Below are 18,312 nucleotides of genomic sequence, written 5' to 3'. Positions count from 1 at the left end.
TAAAAATTTCCCTTAAACAGTCTCCAGATGTCTTAGAAAATATTTTGAAAAATCAGTTCAATCCATGATAATTTTAATAAATTTGAATGGATTTGAATTCAATTTTTGGTGGTTTCATGAATACGTTCATGTAGCTTCCAAAATATGTCTGTGTCAGTTCTTTTTTTAAAATTTCCTAACATACCGTAGTTTAAAATCCTAATTACTTGGTTGTTTCCCAACTGATGACTACCTGTTAGCTTGACAAGAAATACACCCAGAAATAGTACCTTTAACTTTATTTAATGTTATCTTAACAGCATCTTGGAAATCTGAAAGTACATCTGTCCCTGCTTGCCTTTACAATCCAAGAAACAAGGGAGGGTCCCTTCTGAGATGTTCACCATTTCCCTAGTGCTAGGCTGCCTCTTTTTTTTAAACCAATGTTTACTCTGCAGCTCATCTTCCTGTCTCCCAAGGTCATTCTCACATACCATCACATTAACTAAGTCTGATTTGCTCAGCTTTTTTGCAGTCAGTTAAATTCAGCTGGATGCCACATACCTCCATGTAAAACAACCTTTCTATCTGTTCCATCAAACTTCATAGATTCAATTAGATTTTCCTTCTCATCACTCCAGTAGATCCTGTCACTGTTCAGATAGTCAATAGAAAGGCCAGTTGGCCAGCCAAGGTCTTCAGAAACCAGTGTATTCCTCTGCTGTCCATCCATCCAGGCACTTTCGATTTTTGGTTGCCTTCCCCAATCAGTCCAATACATTAACCTAAAAAGCCAAACAAGCAACTATTAATTATTTCCCACACATTTCAAAGCCATCTAGAACAGAACAAAGAAAAAGAAATGTTGACCAAAAAAATGGTAAGAAATGCAGTATTCCATATTGCTTATTGTTACAATTATTCTGGCTTGAAAATACTCACCCAAGCTTAGGGTTGACTGCTATGGCTGCTGGCTGATCCAGGAGAGAAGAGATTAACCATTTCCGATATCTCCCATCAAGTTTTGCCACTTCTATTCTATTTGTCCCAGAATCAGTCCAATAAATGTGCCTAATTAATAAACAAAATGCATAACTTTGGGGTCATGTTTAACATTAACATAAATATTTGTTTGTTAATCTTCCTTATACAGTATTTAACATTGTTTCATCTTCCTTATATTTAACTTAGTTGGCCTGAATCAGGCAGTTTTCAAATCAGACTCTATTCAACAAGATTCCCTTGCTGTGAAGTTCCAAAACTACAGTGCTAAAATTTCACCAAATTATGCCAGCACAATTTCTTGGGAATTGTTTATTGAAAATAAAAGGAAAAGTGTGCTCATCTATTAAACTACTAAGTTTAATAGGCCCTTTAAATATGAACACTTCAAGTGTCCACCAAGGATGAAAAATGGCCAGAGAGTAAGATACTGATCCTGTTATATCATAACATCACAAGCTTGCCCATGACAGCTTTCAGAGGCAATAATAGTAATTAATAACTTTAACAATGAAAATAACAAATAAAGACCCACAAAAGTTTCTATGACCCAAGAAATTATACCAATTGGCATTCAAGAAGTATTTTGCCCAGGAAAAAAATAACTCGGTAATTTTGAACCAAGCCGTGTGTGTGTGTGTGTGTGTGTGTGTGTGTGTGTTTGTGTGTGTGTGTGTGTGTGTGTGTGTATTTCTGAAGCACTTTTATCTAACTTTGCACTTACTTGCCAACCCAATCCACTGCTAAACCAACAGGACTGACCAAGTATCTAAGGTTCAGGTCAACTTCTTTCACAGGATTGTTTTCACTGCTTTCAAATGTGGGGATATATGCACGTTTGATGGAACCAAATTGTGATCCACGTCCAAGAATGCTGTAGTATACAACACCTAGAAGAGTTCAGACCTCTCTTTATATTTTCACTGGAAAAAACATTGCTTAGTACAACAATTTCAAATTGTTTCTAACATTTCAAATACGGGATTGATAGAAGCATGCAGTAAGTCAGTTCACACAATTTGCAAATGCATAGATTGGTTTAATTTTGATATGGCATGATCTGTTCAATGGATTACAGTTTAATAATCCTGGTTTAACATTATTTTGAAACAGTTCATCAATTCCATCAAGCTAAGAAGAATTGACCCAACTCAATGCCTTTTGTTAAGCCTCCAACCTGCTGACTATTCACAAAATATTTTCAGGCTTAAATTGTAGCAATGGATATGTATATCATTCACCCATTTCTGTTGGGTACAGTAGGGCACGTCATGGTTTAAAACCATATGAACCAAAGATCAGCATTGCTGAAGCTAAGAAATTTAGTGTCCATATGCAGAAACTCTTGGAACTGCTTCAAAGAGGTGTGCTATCTTGGAACCACAAGAAGTATTTCAACTTGTAAAAAATTTAACAACCTGGAAAACCTCCATTTATAAATGGGTAACCAGGCTGTCAGGCTTCCTAATTTTTAATACACTCATTCTTAATTGGTAATTGGTCTTCTGGAAGTCAGCTTACTAGATGACCACAAGTCCACTTTTTGATATTTTATCCTAATGCTGCTTTAGCAAAATCTAAACTAAACAGCCATGACTGTATCCAATGCTAAAATCATGGTTCCCTAATTGACATTTGTAAGAGAAAGAAAGAGATCTCATTGCTCCCTACTAAATGGTTTCTTCGGGTATTATACAGTATATTGCTGAACCAGAAATGGTAGAAGCTGACAACAAGATTCTTCTCTGCTTCCTGCAGCAAGTTTACTATATAGTTTAGAGTAAGTTTAGATGATAGATAGATGATAGATAGATAGATAGATAGATAGATAGATAGATAGATAGATAGATAGATAGATAGATAATAGACAGATAATAGACAGATGGGAGATGGGTGGCATAAAAATAGATATTTAAGTCTAATTTGCAAAGTGATTCATAATATTACACCTCACAAAGTTCTTACAAGCTACAATCATGTCTATTTAATAGATAATGAACTTAAAATATTACATGCCCATAACTTAATGATTCCATGAAAAACAAATTCTGAAGAAGTTATTTCTCTGCTTCTCTGTCTCTCTCTTTCTCTCTCTTTCTCTGTCTCTCTCTTTCTCTCTCACACATACACACACAGACAGACACAGACACACACACCCTGTGGCTATGTTGTTCTAATAACCAAAAACTAAAACATACTTAGGCCAATTCCTTCAGGATCCCAATGGTAGTCTACTGCTTGAATGTGTTCCTCATTTTCAATATAGTCTGAATATTGCTCAGATGACATGTTGTATCTCCGAATACGGACATTATCCGGCAGAAGTAAGATTGGTGGGTTACCTAAAAAAGAAAAAAAGAAAACATTATGTTGGTGGAACTCAGCAATTCAAACACAAAGGGGATTTTTAAAGCATCTGATTGAAATTCACTTTCTATAAAACACTTTGGTTATAAAGATGTAGCACAATTAGCTATAAAACTCAGAAGCTCTTTTTGGTAATACTCATTCTAGTCTTCAAATGTTTACCACGTTGTAGCCTTCTTGTTATCCGTAGATAAGCTTGTTAGTACATACATTTTTATAATCAGGGCTGTCAAATCAATGGCATGCCAGATGTTGATTGACACCTTGAATGTGTCCCAGCTAGCCTGGCTGATAGGGAAAGATGGTGACAGTTGCAATTTAACAACCTCTGGAAGGTTTTAATTGAAATGAAGTGAAGTGTTTCACTTTGTCTCTCTGAACAGGCCATTCCTATGCCACCTAACAAACAACTTTAAAATTGACCTCCCTTTTAACATCCCCTTATCACTCAGTAAGGAGAATAAGTGTTCGAGAAACAGGGATATAACATGTTCCAGTATTTATAATGGAGACTTGAAGCCTGACCTTGGACTAAAATAATTTCCAGGAATTCCTATTTTAAATAGAGATGGCTGGGATAAGAAGATAAGAACTGTGTTAGTTTACATAATAAATTAAACACAGAAACTTGTAGTGCTTTCACAATAAATATGTTTTATTAGGGCATCAGCTTTCATAAGCAACGGTCATCTGATTCTCTATTACAGTGCTTTGATTACAGAGAGTAACATCCTTCTTTCTCTCTCTGTAGTTAAGAGTCCTGTTGGAAGCTCTTTGATATTTTCCCATCTTGATTGTTGACTAAGACCTTTGTTGTGATACTGTATATTCTCACCAGAACATCTCTCCCTTTCAATGAAGGGATATATGAATGCCCAATATACTACTCCACTCTCTGCTCACAACAGAATACCTCATACCACCAGGCTTGAAATTTTTGGCTTAGACAACTTGGAACTACACTGCCTTCAGTCCAATCTGAGCATAGTACACAAAATTATCTGCTACAATGTCCTACCTGTCAATGTCTACTTCAGCTTCAACCGCAAAATACACAAGCTCATAATAGATACAAACTTAACGTAAACCACTTCAAACTCGATTGCAGAAAATACGACTTCAGCAACAGAGTTGTCAATGCCTGGAATGCACTATACCTTGTGCTTTAGCACCTCAATGGAAATAACAGTTTGGATGGAGACCCCTGGCCTTGGGTTGAGTGGGACTGGAGAAGGTCTCTCCAGCCAATTAGATTTACACCTCTGGTTATCTTATCTCTCTGGTCAGCTCTGTAATCTGTATCCTTCCTGTAAGATGTGCTGGCTGTAACCCCCCCCCCCCCAAAAAAATCCAGGGGAATCCTGGTTGCCTTACCGTTGGCTGCACATTGAGTTCCCTGTTGATCCCCAACAGATCGAAATCCTTCAGCACAAAAGCATTCATAACTTCCTTTGGAATTCTTACAAAGCTGTGGACAAGAGCCGAAGACTTCACATTCATTGACATCTGAAATCAATGATAAATAGAGTTCGTTTTTGTTTAGAACAGAAAATAATGCCTTGGTTGAGATGCTATTTTCTACTCTGACGGTTGCGATGTTTTGCTCACTTTGATTTCATTTTAAGTTTAAGCCAGACAAATGATATTAGTTTTGCACTGACGGCATCCTTCCAGCAGAATCTCTTCCCCCACATGCCCTTCAATTAATCATCTCAATTTGTGTATGTGTTTTTAAGAAGAACAACAGAGCAACAACTTCCAACAGCGATCTAAAATTTTCTATGATTTGGCAGTATAAAAAGAAAAACAGAACTGAATAAAATAAGTTTGAGGGGAAAAGCACAAAATATTGTAATTTTGAGGTTGCTAAGTATTTCCAAGGTAGAAAACAAAGTATAGATGAAAACTACCATCACAGGTATTTCTGTCCAGGTCACTGGGATGGTATCCAGGCCTGCAGGTACATATAAAGCCTCCTTCAATTAGATCGGTACAATTGTCTTCACAGATATTTTCAGCACATGTTCTGCCTGTTCCGGGATCTTAAAGAAAAAGAGTTGGAGAGGTAGTCATAGGTTTTGATCAGTAAGGATAAAGGAATTACAATTCATAGCATTTTCACTCAATTTCCCTTTATCCTCTTCCATTCTTAAAGAAAATAACCTTTGAAATAACATTTTAAAAAATCACAAAGCAAGTTTGATTGAAAATACTATTATTACTAAGGTAACAGTTTTGTGGGTGATTGTTGCACTTTGGGGGCAGAAAACAATTATGGGTATTTTAAGAACCAGTCATAATTATGCTTTACAAAGAAGGTGTCCATTGATTAACAGTGAATCCTTTTCCAAACAGTGAGGATCTGATCCATTTTGGAGTTAACTCATGCATAGTACCAGGCTGCTCTATACTGATGGGGCTGAAAGGAAGTGGAAGATTCAAATGGCATTTTAATGAACTTTGGTTAAATTGTCATCACCAAAACAATTAATGGAGACATTTTAACTGGTGTTGATGAGGAGCAGACTGTAAAATCCTATCACTTTTGGCTCCTCTTTTTTTCCAACAATGTATTTTTTCCTCTTCTTCTTTCTTCTGTTTTTATTTACCATGATTATAGAAGACCAACAACTCCAACACTCACAGCAGATTGCAAAGATGTCAAATCCATAAAACTGCTATCAAATATCCCACTAATATAAGACCAACTCCTGGCTTTATTATTATGCCTTAAACACCTCAGGCTCTTAAAAAATAATTTGGTGTTCACTCTATTAATGTCAATGGGAGAAAAACGTTTGATATAGAGCACTCTTTTATTGTTTCTGTTGGGGAGATGACTTTTTTTCTTAATTTACATATACACAGCTATGGCTATATCTTAGCTGTTCCCCACTCAGTTATATTGATTAAAAGAAACACTTTATTTAAAATCACTGGCAGAGTAAACATTCGTTTCCTTCCTACTTTACTTTGAATAAATAAGCTGGAAGGATAAAAGGGTTAACGCAGAGCGAGCATAGTTCACTATAATTTGAGGCATAATTCAGTTCCGCCTCGATGTTTTGGTTTTCAGCATCCATAAATCCCCAAATGGCATGGCCAAAGGATTATGGGATATGTAATCTAAGAAACTGAGGCCTTTGAACTATGGTGCTGGATTCCTGTGAGTCCCTTGGACTGCAAGGCGATCAAACCTGTCAGTCCTAGAGGAGATCAACCCTGACTGCTCTTTAGAAGCCCAGATCCTAAAGATGAAACTCAAATACTTTGGCTACCTAATGAGAAGGAAGAACTCATTGGAGAAGAGCCTAATGCTGGGAAAGATTGAGGGGCAAAAGAAAAAGGGGACGACAGAGAATGAGGTGGCTGGATGGAGTCACTGAAGCAGTAGGCGTGAGCTTAAATAGACTCCTGGGGATGGCAGAGGACAGGAAGGCCTGGAGGAACATTGTTCATGGGGTTGCAATGGGTCAGAAATGACTTCGCAACTAACAACAATGGCAACAACAAATCTAAGACATTTGGGGAGCATCAGGTTACTGAATGCTGCTTTAAGTTGTATCACAGAGATTTTAAAAAACTGCGTTCAAGTTTCAACTGCTGGAATGGTGTTACCAAAGTAAATGAAATGGAGGCAGTTAAAAAAGGGAGTGAGACATCAGAGTTCAGTGTGACAGATCACATGAAGGGCATTTTCTCTTTCGGGGATTGTTTTACTTAAGTGGATTTCCCCACAATTTTCAATCACCCTGAAACATGAAGTTTCCACTTCACCCCATCTGAGAAATCCTGCAAGAATTTTTTTTTTCAATGTGACCATAACAATACTCACTGCAGCCAAGCTCATCAAAATGGTTTCCACAGTCGTCATAATTATCACAGACATAATGCAGCGGGATACAGTTTCCATTACCACACTTAAATTCTTCAGGAGTGCAAGGCTGAGGAGTAGGCTCTTTGCCTGCATAAAAAATGACATGCACAGTTTGCATAACTTTGCAATCACATTGGTAAATTATTATTCTGCAAAGTATACGGACAAAGTTAGAGGCTAAACATAGGTACGAGCACCCAAAACCTAAGACAACAAACAGCAAATTAATCTATTTATTCCTGGAGTTCAGATAAATGGATAAACCTACAGTGCTCTTCTTTCTCATCGCTTCCATCTCCGCAGTCATCCTCCTGGTTACACAACTCATGGCTGTAGATGCAGCGATTATTCTCACAACGAAAGCGGTAGGGGGACTCACAGGCAACATCCACTGAAATCGGAGAGGTCACGAGATTTTAAATATTGTTTATGGGTCATTGTTTCAAACACTTCCTGAACGTTGGACGGTAGTGCTAAACTACTAGCAGAATTCATACATTTAAAGAGATGGACTAGTGAAAGCATGTAGCTTAACTTACTCATAATCAGGAACAAGTATACAGTCAGAGACTCACTAATCCTATCTCACCAGAGTTATGCCATCCTATTATATACGGTTAACATATGGCCAATATTAATTCTAGTTAATAAAAGGTAGGAAAAGCCTGCAGAACCTGGTTTCTGAATTTCTTTCCCAATCCCACAACAGCAGCTCCACTCTGATCCTGGAAGGAAGCTTTGAAGCTGCACTGCGATGGCGCAGTGGTTAGAATGCAGTACTGCAGGCTACTTCTGTTGGCTGCCTGCAATTTGGCAGTTCGAATCTCACCAGGCTCAAGATTGACTCAGCCTTCCATCCTTCCGAGATCGGTAAAAATGAGGACCCAGATTGTTGGGGGCAATAGGCTGATTCTGTAAACCGCTTAGAGGGGGCTGTAAAAGCACTGTGAAGCAGTATATAAGTCTAAGTGCTGGTGCTATTGAAGTCAATCTTTCTTCTACTAGCTTTCATCCATTGCAAATTCATTTATGCTCTGTTCTGCTTTGGGAGAGCTATCCTGTTGTCAGATAGCTTCTTATTTATTTATAGAATTATTTTATCTGAAAAAAAGTTGGATTTATAATCATTCCTACATTGATCTCTGAGTTTATCACGAGTAGAATAGAATAGAATAATAGAGTTGGAAAGAACCTTGGAAGTCCAACCCCCTGCTTTGGCAGGAAACCCTACACCACTTCAGACAAATGGTTATCCAACATCTTCTTTAAAACTTCCAGGTTTTTTTTACAACTTCTGGAGGCAAGTTGTTCCACTGATTAATTGTTCTGTCAGGAAATTTGCTCTTAGTTCTAGGTTGCTTCTCTCCTTGATTAGTTTCCACCCACTGCTTCTAGATCTGAGGAAGCTTTTTGAGTTTCTTTTCAGGTTGACATGAAAAACTTCCAACTCCCTGATTAATTTTCTAACTCCCTCCCTCAGGCTCAGGAATCTCTATATGCTTAGTAATCTCTGTATTTTTCATTTGCTGCATTATACATCAATTCCCTTACAGAGGTAGGTTCCTACCAGTTCGCACCTATTCGGTAGAACCGGTTCGTCAAATCTACCAAACCAGTTAGAAGAGGTTCCACCAGTGGACCCGGAAAGCAGGCCACACCTACAGAAGAGGTTCCAAAATTTTTTGAAACCCACCACTGGTGGGTGTGTAATGTCCCGCAGTTATCTACACATTAATAATGATCTAGTAATATTTCCTTATACATTTTAGGGACCTTTGCTTACATAATTGGTGTTTTCTTTCATACTTTTGGATTTCTAATTTCTGTTTCCATTAGTTGGCAATTGCTAAAACCAATCCCATGTGAAAAATTATTCAAAGCCTTCTTGATTTTAATTGTCAATTTATTTATACATATCTCTGTTTTTCCACTGTTGTGCAAACACAATTCCAGCAGCTGCTAACATGTGTAAAATTAAATATATATTATACTCCCTATAGCCAACAAAAATATTTCTGGTTTTAATTCCATATCTTGCTTTACGATTGCTTCTAACCACTAATTTCTGAATAGCTACTTGGACCGACCTAAGTACTAATTCATAATTTCATATCCAGTCACATGGGCAGCAAGCCACTCCCATCAGGTCACATGGGCAGCAAGCCACTCCCATCCAGTCACATGGGTGGCAAGCCACTCTCACAAAGGAGGCCACACCCACAGAGTAGGTTCCAACAATTTTTTAAACCCACCACTGCTCCCTTATCTATAAAAATGCATATGCCCCCCCCAAATCAACCAGATCTAAGCACCTGAGTGTTCTCAAAAAGCACCCTCTCTGTGTTATAGAAAAAGCTGATCTTGAATCCAAGAGGAGGTTAGGATACGGGAAGACAAGTATGTGGTTGCCAATCTATCATTTAAATATAAAATCAATTTTTTCATTTCCAATTTTCTGGCATTTCCGAGAGGGATGGCCCAAAGATAGATGGACCTAAGAGTGGGCTTTAAAAACAACAACAACAAAGCTTCAGCTTACAGCAGAACTGAAGTTCCTCGTCTGTCCCGTCTCCACAGTCGTCATCACCATCACATTTCCAATAGGGATGAATACAGACGTGGTTCTTGCACTCAAACATTGAAGGGGGACAGTAAGAACCATTTGGATAGCGAGTGGCTGATAAAAAGACATTCAGTTTTAGTATCATGGCCCTTATAATACTATGCAAGCGATTTCTTAATAAATTGATGTTTCCCCCATTGCTAAGATATCCCTTAGGTCCTGCTTTTAGAGGATTTTAGTAATACCCTGTTTCCCTGAAAATAAGACTTCCCTGGACAATAAACCCAATCGGGGTTTTGAGTGCATGCGTTAAAATAAGCCCTCCCCAGAAAATAAGCCCTCCTCTAAAATATTTAAACACATGCACAGCCAGTCCCCGCCATTTCCTGGGAGGAAGGAGGCAGGAACATGCCCCACATGCACCTGCCACCCACACGGAATGGACTTGCGGAGGCTGCTCCCACAAACCCTAGCTACTGCACCCCTTCTCTTAGTGGCGGCCGCAAAAAGAGCAGCAGGCCCAGTTATGCTAGGGCTGGCAAGAACTTCCAGTGCTATCTTGGTCAGTTGAACCGCAGACCGCAGGCCAAGGTTAAGGGGCCTCCTACACCTCAAAAATAATAAGACTTCCCCAAAAACAAGGCCAAGCACTCGGGGGTCAAAAGAAAATAAGACCTTGTCTTATTTCCGGGGAAACATGGTAGCAACATCATATAACTTTAATAAGGGGTAAACCCATTGCTTTATACTGTACTGTAGGGTTCCCCAAACCCTGGTCCATGGGCCAATACCATTCCACAGCCCATTGGGATCTGAGGTTGTTGGGAAGCCATGGGCGAGTGTGCGAAGGTCCACTTGTGCAAGCAATAGGAAGGTTTATGTCAAAACCATCCCCTCCCTGCCCATCGCCGCTGCCAGTCAGCAGAACCAGAAAGATTGGATACCGCTGCTGTAGAGATTGTGTAGAAAAATATAATGTGGAGTAGAAACAGGGACATTTTTTTAAAGTTATCAGGCAGAATAAAGTGTGTACAGGTAGTCCTTGACTTACAACCATTTGTTTAGTGACCGTTCAAAGTTACAACGGCATCAGAAAAACTGATTTAAAACTAGTACACACACTTACAACCGTTGTAGCATTGCCATGGTCACATGATCAAAGTTCAAGCAGTTGGCATGTATTTATGACAGTTGCAGTAGCTTAACAACCATGTTATTAACTTAGCAATTGTAAGTGATTTACTTAACAACCATGGAACAAAAAGTCATAAAACTGACTGTGATTCACTTGACAACTTGCTTCATAACAGAAATTCTGGTATCAACTGTGGTCATGAGTCAAGGACTACCTGTATCTGATTTCTCTTGTTTCCAGCAACCTTAAAGTTGAGGAATACAGAGCCGATTTTAGGGATCTGGGAGACTATACTGAAGAGGACAAGGGGGAGAAAGAGTCCTAGACTGATGCTGGAATTCTCTTTTTATCATTTCTGCTCATCCTGATTGCATTCAGTATTTCTTGACATTCATCTCGTCACAGAAAAAGAAAGGTAGCCCTTTATTTCCCCCGCCTCACAAAGGAAAAAGACATGATATTGTAAGGAATGGGCATCAGGTTTCTGCCACAAATCTGAGAACTCACGACAAGAAGCTTCGTCAGAGAAATCCAGGCAGTCCGCACTCCCGTCACACCGGAATCGTTCTCCAATACAGTGGCCACTGTTGCACTGGAAAAAACCTGGGTGGCAGGTCCTTAGTTCTGAAAAGAAGAGCAAATAAGTACTGGAATCTTTTTTTTTCTTTAAAAGCCATGAGGTGGCTGGTTTGGTGGGAGGGAGGGAGAGAGGGAGAGAGGGAGGAAGAGAGAGAGGGAGGGAGAGAGATTTGCATGAAATCAAAGGAAGGACACATTCAAAGTGCGATACGCACCACAGTCTACTTCATCTGAGTTGTCTTCACAGTCATTGTCATGGTCACACAACCACCGGGAAGGAATGCAGCGTAGGTTTTCACACCGAAACTCACTTTCTGTGCATTCACGAGGACCTTGCAATAAGAATCATTCAAACATGGCGTGAACTTTTGCAAATTCATTCAGAGCAGAATATCTCAACATTTTATCCCATTACGTTGCTCACTTGCTAAATTTTTCATTAAAAATATTAGAAATTATGCCATTTGGAAGGGACAGATTCCTCCCTCCGACCCACCTCCCCCAATCAAGACATCAACTTACCACTTATAGATAAAATTCCAGCAAGTAAATGTAAAAAGTATTTTAATACAAAGCAAACAACACTGCAGTTTTTGTTAAAGGGTGGGGGGGACTTACTGCAGTTTTGTTCATCGGAGTCATCCCCACAGTCGTCGTTTCCATCGCACTTCCATCGCAGTGGAATACACCGGTGATTATCACAGCGGAAATCTCCCAAAGGATCACAAGTCAGGGATTCTGCAGAACACACACGTGCCCAAGGCAGAGAGAAATCAGTTGCCAGCAACAATTAACACGCCCTTCTCAAATGCAACTGGGAAAGAAGAGACCCGCAAATAAGGTTGGTACAGGGATGGCAATAGCAGAAAATTAAACAGTAAAAGACTTCATTGTACAGTGACTCCTCAAAGGGCATACTTTGAAAAAGAAAAGAAATGCAGATAGTCCTCTTTTAGTGACTGCCTTGTTCAATAACCGTTAATGCTGTTATGATGGCGATGAAAATGTAACTTTGCAAGCAATCTTCACATTTACAACCTTTGCAGGTCTGTAAGGCAAAGGAAATTTAATGCCTGGCAGGCAATTTAACACCTCCATTTTATACTCATGCCTTACTTTTTTTTCCTGCACAGACTACTATTACATTTGTTAAATCCCCTCTTGTTCATTTCAGCCCACTTCCCACACTTATCTACAGTGTATCTTTTAAATTCTTATTTCATTTCAATGTTAGCCAGTTTACTCTCAGCTTTGTATCATCACCCTCCCAGCCCCTTGGACCAAATCACTGACAAGAAGTGTTGAACAGCACCTGGCCCAGGCTTGTGGCCTCCATTAAATAGTTCCCTCCTAGCTGAAGTGGAGATTTTAAGTAGTCTTTTGGTCAACTATTGTATGGGTCCATCTACACCGGGGGTAGCATCTTCTACAGCCCTATTTTGCAATTTCATTAACTAGAGTATTATGAGATTTGCTTCCCTTCCGCCTTCCAGAATCTCATGTTGTGGCCCACCAGCGGCTATCGAAGCTGGCAGCAGAGTTGGACATTGAGAAGGTTGGGGAGGAGCATGGGCCAGTCCTAGAGGCTGGGGAAGACTCTGATGAGGGCTTTGTGTCGGAGGCAGAGATGGAGCCGAGGCCGCCTGGCAGTGATCAGGTGTCTACAGAGCTAGACAGCAGTGAGGCAGAGGAACAGCTACAGCCTGTCCCCAGTGTGCTCATGCGCAGAGCTGCCAGAAGAAAAGAACAACTCAGAAATCAGGGTAGACTTGGAAGTAAAGTCACAGATGGAAGGTGATTGGCTCCTCCCATAAAAGAGGAGCGAAGGAGGAGTGGGCTTTTGCAGGAAACAATTCGTTAGATTCATTTCAGGAATGTGAAGATCTGTCTGTGAATCTCAGAGACTCTGTGCCCAGTCTTTCCTCGCACAGCACCTCATTTGGAAAATATTTACATGGCAGCTTTCCAAGATTGATAAGGTCTGTAGTCATAAATATTCCTTCGAAAGACTGTTTGCCAGGCCTTGCTGAATGTGAATGAGAGGAATTCACATTCGTTTAATAAATGGGGTTTTGTCGGGACCAGGATTCTGCCTCGTGCTTTTTGGAGAACCCTAGGTCAGAACACCTCACTTTCAGGATTTCTCTAAGATTACCGAGAACGGTTTGGCAATCATTTCTGCTTCAGTACCCTGGAATATAAATTCATGCTGTCTTGGATATATGCATTCATTTAATTTAGGCATCTTCTCTCCTACCCTCTCCTTGTCTGCCCTAAGTTGTATTTTTCTCATTCCCCAGTGGCATAATGAACACCAGCTAGGGCTCTATGTACTTTGTGAGAGAAGGCAGACAGAAAACGTACATTAAGAAGTGCCACCCTCTCACTGTCACCCATTACCACTTTACCACTTTCTCCTAGCAATGGAGCTCTTTGGTTTTCTTTTTATTTCAAGCACACTTCCTTTACCATTATGCACAACCTTTGGGGATTTGTCAAATATTCGGTAAAAACTTTAAAAGACAATCATATATAATTATTTATATCTTGCCTTTATTATTGGTTATAAATAAACTCAAGGTGGTGAACATACTAATAATATTTCTTCCTCCTCTTATTATCCTGACAGCAAAAACCTTGTCAGGTGAGTTGGGCTGAGAGAACATGGCTAGCTGAAGAGCTTTCGGATGGGACTAGAACTCACAGTGTCCTGGTTTCAAGTATGGCACCTTAACCGCTGCACCAAACTGGCTATTCTTCTCACTTCACAAACATATGCCCAGATGAAAAGATGGTTCTCACCTAGGCTTCCTTAACAAGCATGAAGCAGAATCTTGGTCCCAGAAAAACCTCTTTTATTTACGCAACTGTGAATTCCTTTCATTCACAGTCAGCAAGGCTTGGCAAACAGTCTTTCAGAGGAATATTTATCAACACGAACCTTATCTTGCTTGGCAAGCTGCCAGATAACTAGCTTCCAAATGCAGGGCAAGGCAACACTTGGCACACAGACAAATCACAAACAGAACTTTCCACTCTTAAAATGACCAGAGTTAAAATGACAAATAGTTTCCTGCAAAAGCCCACTCCCTGTTCACTCCTCTTTTTGCTTCTCTATGGGAGGGGCCAATCACCTCCACGGTGTGGCTTTGCTCTTTACTCTCAAGTCAATCCTGTTTTCTTATTTGTTCTTGTCTTCTGGTATCTCTGTGCATGTGCACACTGGAAACAGGCTCCAGCTATTCCTCTGCTGCACTGCTGTCTAGCTCCCTCTCTGCCTCCGACAAAGAGCCCTCATCTGAGCTTTCCTCAACCCCCAGGACTGGCCCATGTCCCTCCCCAACCTCCTCACTGTCTGACTCTGCTGCCAGCTCTGCTGGGCGCCGGTGGGCCACAACAAAAATGCTGATAAATCTATGTTTGAATTCACAGCAAATAAGCACCCTGAGCGGGAACAGCAGCAATCGAATGTAGACAGTAATAACTAGGTGACAGTTTCAGATAGTTTGGACCTTCACAAGAGCAAATATCAGAGAAATCAACAATTTTGATTACTGCAAATAAATTTACCTCCAAGGTCTTTAATTTCAAATGCTGTTAATGACCTTCCAGTTCTTAAGCAAATGAAAAGCAACCATTACTGTGACATTTTGCCACCAACATAGAAGCATTGCTTGCAAGTGGCATGGAAGCCAATATGGGGCTCTCAGGTTTTACAGGGCATCCTTTTTGAAGCTCCTAAACCTACCACAGCCTTGTTCATCACTGTTGTCTCTGCAGTCATTGAAACCATTGCAGACAGACCAGAGAGGGACGCAGCGGTAATTGGTCCTACAGCTAAATTCTGTATAATTATCACATCGATAGGCAGGGCCCACTAAGAGAGAAGAGAGAGAGAGAGAAAATGACATGACTTTTTGATCAAATTCTTCATTAGAGAAAATAATAGGCATCATACCAGGGTTATTTTCAAAAAATGCAATAGTAAATAAACTATAATTACTATAATATATTCATTTTTCAATTCAATGAAGTGTTTTCCACATAAAGGTGCTCAACAAATGAAAGTGACAGTATTTATTTATTTTAAAAAATGTATACTATGTAGCTGTAGAAAAATAAATAAAATAGCCTTCCTTAATCAAGTAACTTCCTCCACTCAATAATTGGGAGATAATGCCCAACATATCTGATAGTACCAGTAGGGCAGTGACGGCTAGCCTTTTCCGTGCCAAGTGCCTAAAGCATGCATGCACATGCATGAACCTTCCAAATGCAATGCACACACAGCCCCTGCACATGCACCCCATTGTGCATGCACATGCGGCCCACACGCATGTGCCCCACCCACCACATATGTGCATGTGCCCCCAGCCCCTCTGCATATGTGCATGCTCTCACATGCACCCCATCCCCACCCCCTGCTTGTGCCCCACCCCCTGCTTGTGCCCGACCCCCGCACATGCACCCCCCACATACACCCCACCCCCCACGCACGTATGGCAGACTCAAAGACCAACTGGCCGGCGGGAGGCACGCACACATGTGTGACAGAGCTGAGGCAACAGCTCACACGTCCACAGACAGGGCTCTGCATGCCACCTCTGGCACAGGTACAATAGGTTCGCCTCCAATACAGTAGGGCGAACATTAAAAACTTCTACTCTTCCTTGATATTGTCCCTTATTAGAAGTAATCCCTTTACTTACGATAGAATTAGACAATATCTAACTCCAGTTCTTCCTAATTGTTTTATAACCTTATAATTGTACCGGCCTAATTCTCTCCCATTAGCATAAGATTTTGTCAATAAGTATTCATTGTAGATCAAAGTTGCTGGGCCCAGATAATTTGGCTCAACAGAACCAAATTCAGGGCTCAACAACTTTGGTGTATACTCAATTCTTTAAAAATTTTGAAGTTTAGCGATATCCCTCAACTTTTCCTGATGTGATACATGGATTCAATAACATTCATTGTTGATTTAATATAAAGTTGCTCAGATGGATTTTATGTTACATTTCCACATCCCTTACAGATGGCATATTATATCTGATTAGAATGATATTTCAAAGCCTCCTACAGGCTCTGCACAGCTATTTTGGTGAAAGGGCAGGGTTTCAGGAGGCAAAAAAATGCTGTATTCAGTGTATAAGACGCACCCAGATTTTCAGTCTCTTTTTGAGGGGAAAAAGGTGCGCCTTATACTCTGAAAAATACAGTATTTGTTTAGTCAAAATTAATGTTCATGCATAAAGAATCAGGACTTTCTTCAACTAGAAGCAATGTGTCGGTTCTTATTTCATGCCCTGCAATAGGCATGATAGGAAAGAGGCACTGCAGAGCGTTATTCCCCAGTGCACTTGTTCTCCTGCCTCTCACACTGTTTGGCAGTTACCGCTAAGAGTAAAGCCAAACAGTGTCTCTTAATTGGTACAGTGATGATATAAAGTAGCTCAAGATGTGTTTTGCTTACTGCATTCATGGAATGGTTCATCTGAGTTATCACCACAATCGTTATCCACATCACATTTCCAGGTCTGGGGGATGCATCGGCCATTGTTACATTCAAACTGGCCTGGACGACACGTTCTGCTGGCACAATGAGCACTATCCTCATCTGAATTATCACCACAGTCGTCTTCTCGGTCACACTGCCAGGCTTCCGGGATGCATCGTTTGTTAGCGCACTGCCACTGGTGAGATTCGCATTGGTGATTGGCTAAAAGAAACCAGAACTTTGCATTGCTAAGAAAATTCATAATACAATTTCATTCGACGGATGGCCTCCAAAAATAAATAATAATAATAATAATCCTGAAAACCTTGACATGCAGACAGATGGAAACATTTTATTACAGAGAAACATCGATATGGAGCTGCTTTATCCAGCCCAGGTGCCTTCCAGATGCAATGGAATTTTGACTCTCAAAAAATCTTGACAGCATGAAGAAGCTTCTTGGATGAGAAGTGAAATGTCTTCAAAGAGAAACCAGAAAGTCCAGTTGCCTCTTGAAAAAGCACCTTTGGGACAACTGTGACCTGGATGACTGAGAATCTCCATAGACATTTAGTGATGCAGAGCTGAAAAAGCTTCTTGAGTGAGCATGGAAATCTAGAGAGCCCCAAGTAATGAATCTGGTGGACATATTAAAAACTCAAAGCAGCTTTGGTCTTGGGCAGGTCATAATGACTATTCTGTTGAGGTGTGTCTAATTCCTACTCATAGAAACAGGACAGTCTACTGTTTATGGTCATGATGAATACATGGATGATATTTGTGAATAGATTAGAGAGTTTGCCACATACCACAAAGCACATGGTCTTCATCGGACCCATCAGGACACTCTGGGACACCGTTGCACAAGTAGTGGGAACTAGTACAGTTGCCATCATTGCACTGGAATTGCCCGACACGGCAGTACCTAACTGGACATGTGGAAGGTTCATCGGACCCATCCCGACAATCTCTTTGGCCATCACATTTCCACCAGATAGGAATGCACCTACGGGAAACCAAAAATGTGTTTCTTTGCAGGAGTTTGCAGATATGAAGTACAAGTGCATTGCTTGTAGCAGTTGCTGCAAATGAAAATGAGTCTTTTCCCTTTTCAACCCAAAGCATTGCCTAGATACATAACTTAGGCCAATCTGATCATTCAAATAGGGTCCTAGCCTCCCTGGCAGAAAAGTGACACGGGGCAATCAGAGGTGGGTAGCTAATTTTTTTGCTACCAATTTGGGCACACTTCTGCGTGCGCTCTCACATGACACTTCTGTGCATGCACATGCTGCCGCTACTACCGGTTC

General features: G+C 40.4%; 1 protein-coding gene across 1 annotated transcript in view; it reads right to left on the bottom strand.

Annotated features, from left to right (window-relative positions):
- Positions 1 to 18,312, bottom strand: part of LRP2 (LDL receptor related protein 2) — a 156,741-nt gene that overhangs the window by 17,001 nt on the left and 121,428 nt on the right. Inside the window, exons 55-69 of the mRNA XM_087709396.1 lie at positions 17,812 to 18,008; positions 16,979 to 17,224; positions 15,251 to 15,379; positions 12,121 to 12,240; positions 11,718 to 11,834; positions 11,431 to 11,547; positions 9,765 to 9,902; positions 7,494 to 7,616; positions 7,184 to 7,312; positions 5,259 to 5,390; positions 4,723 to 4,854; positions 3,180 to 3,323; positions 1,706 to 1,871; positions 922 to 1,050; positions 544 to 764 (exon numbers count right to left, since the gene is read on the bottom strand). Of these exons, the coding sequence (XP_087565522.1) occupies positions 544 to 764; positions 922 to 1,050; positions 1,706 to 1,871; positions 3,180 to 3,323; positions 4,723 to 4,854; positions 5,259 to 5,390; positions 7,184 to 7,312; positions 7,494 to 7,616; positions 9,765 to 9,902; positions 11,431 to 11,547; positions 11,718 to 11,834; positions 12,121 to 12,240; positions 15,251 to 15,379; positions 16,979 to 17,224; positions 17,812 to 18,008 (2,240 nt within the window). The remainder of the gene's footprint in view (positions 1 to 543; positions 765 to 921; positions 1,051 to 1,705; positions 1,872 to 3,179; positions 3,324 to 4,722; positions 4,855 to 5,258; positions 5,391 to 7,183; positions 7,313 to 7,493; positions 7,617 to 9,764; positions 9,903 to 11,430; positions 11,548 to 11,717; positions 11,835 to 12,120; positions 12,241 to 15,250; positions 15,380 to 16,978; positions 17,225 to 17,811; positions 18,009 to 18,312) is intronic.

The sequence above is a fragment of the Thamnophis sirtalis genome, unplaced genomic scaffold (assembly GCF_051295495.1).
Source record: "Thamnophis sirtalis isolate CommonGarterSnake01/CBP01778 unplaced genomic scaffold, rThaSir2_p1.2 scaffold_1, whole genome shotgun sequence".
Taxonomy (NCBI): domain Eukaryota; kingdom Metazoa; phylum Chordata; class Lepidosauria; order Squamata; family Natricidae; genus Thamnophis; species Thamnophis sirtalis.
This window is presented reverse-complemented; position numbering and strand designations above follow the sequence as displayed.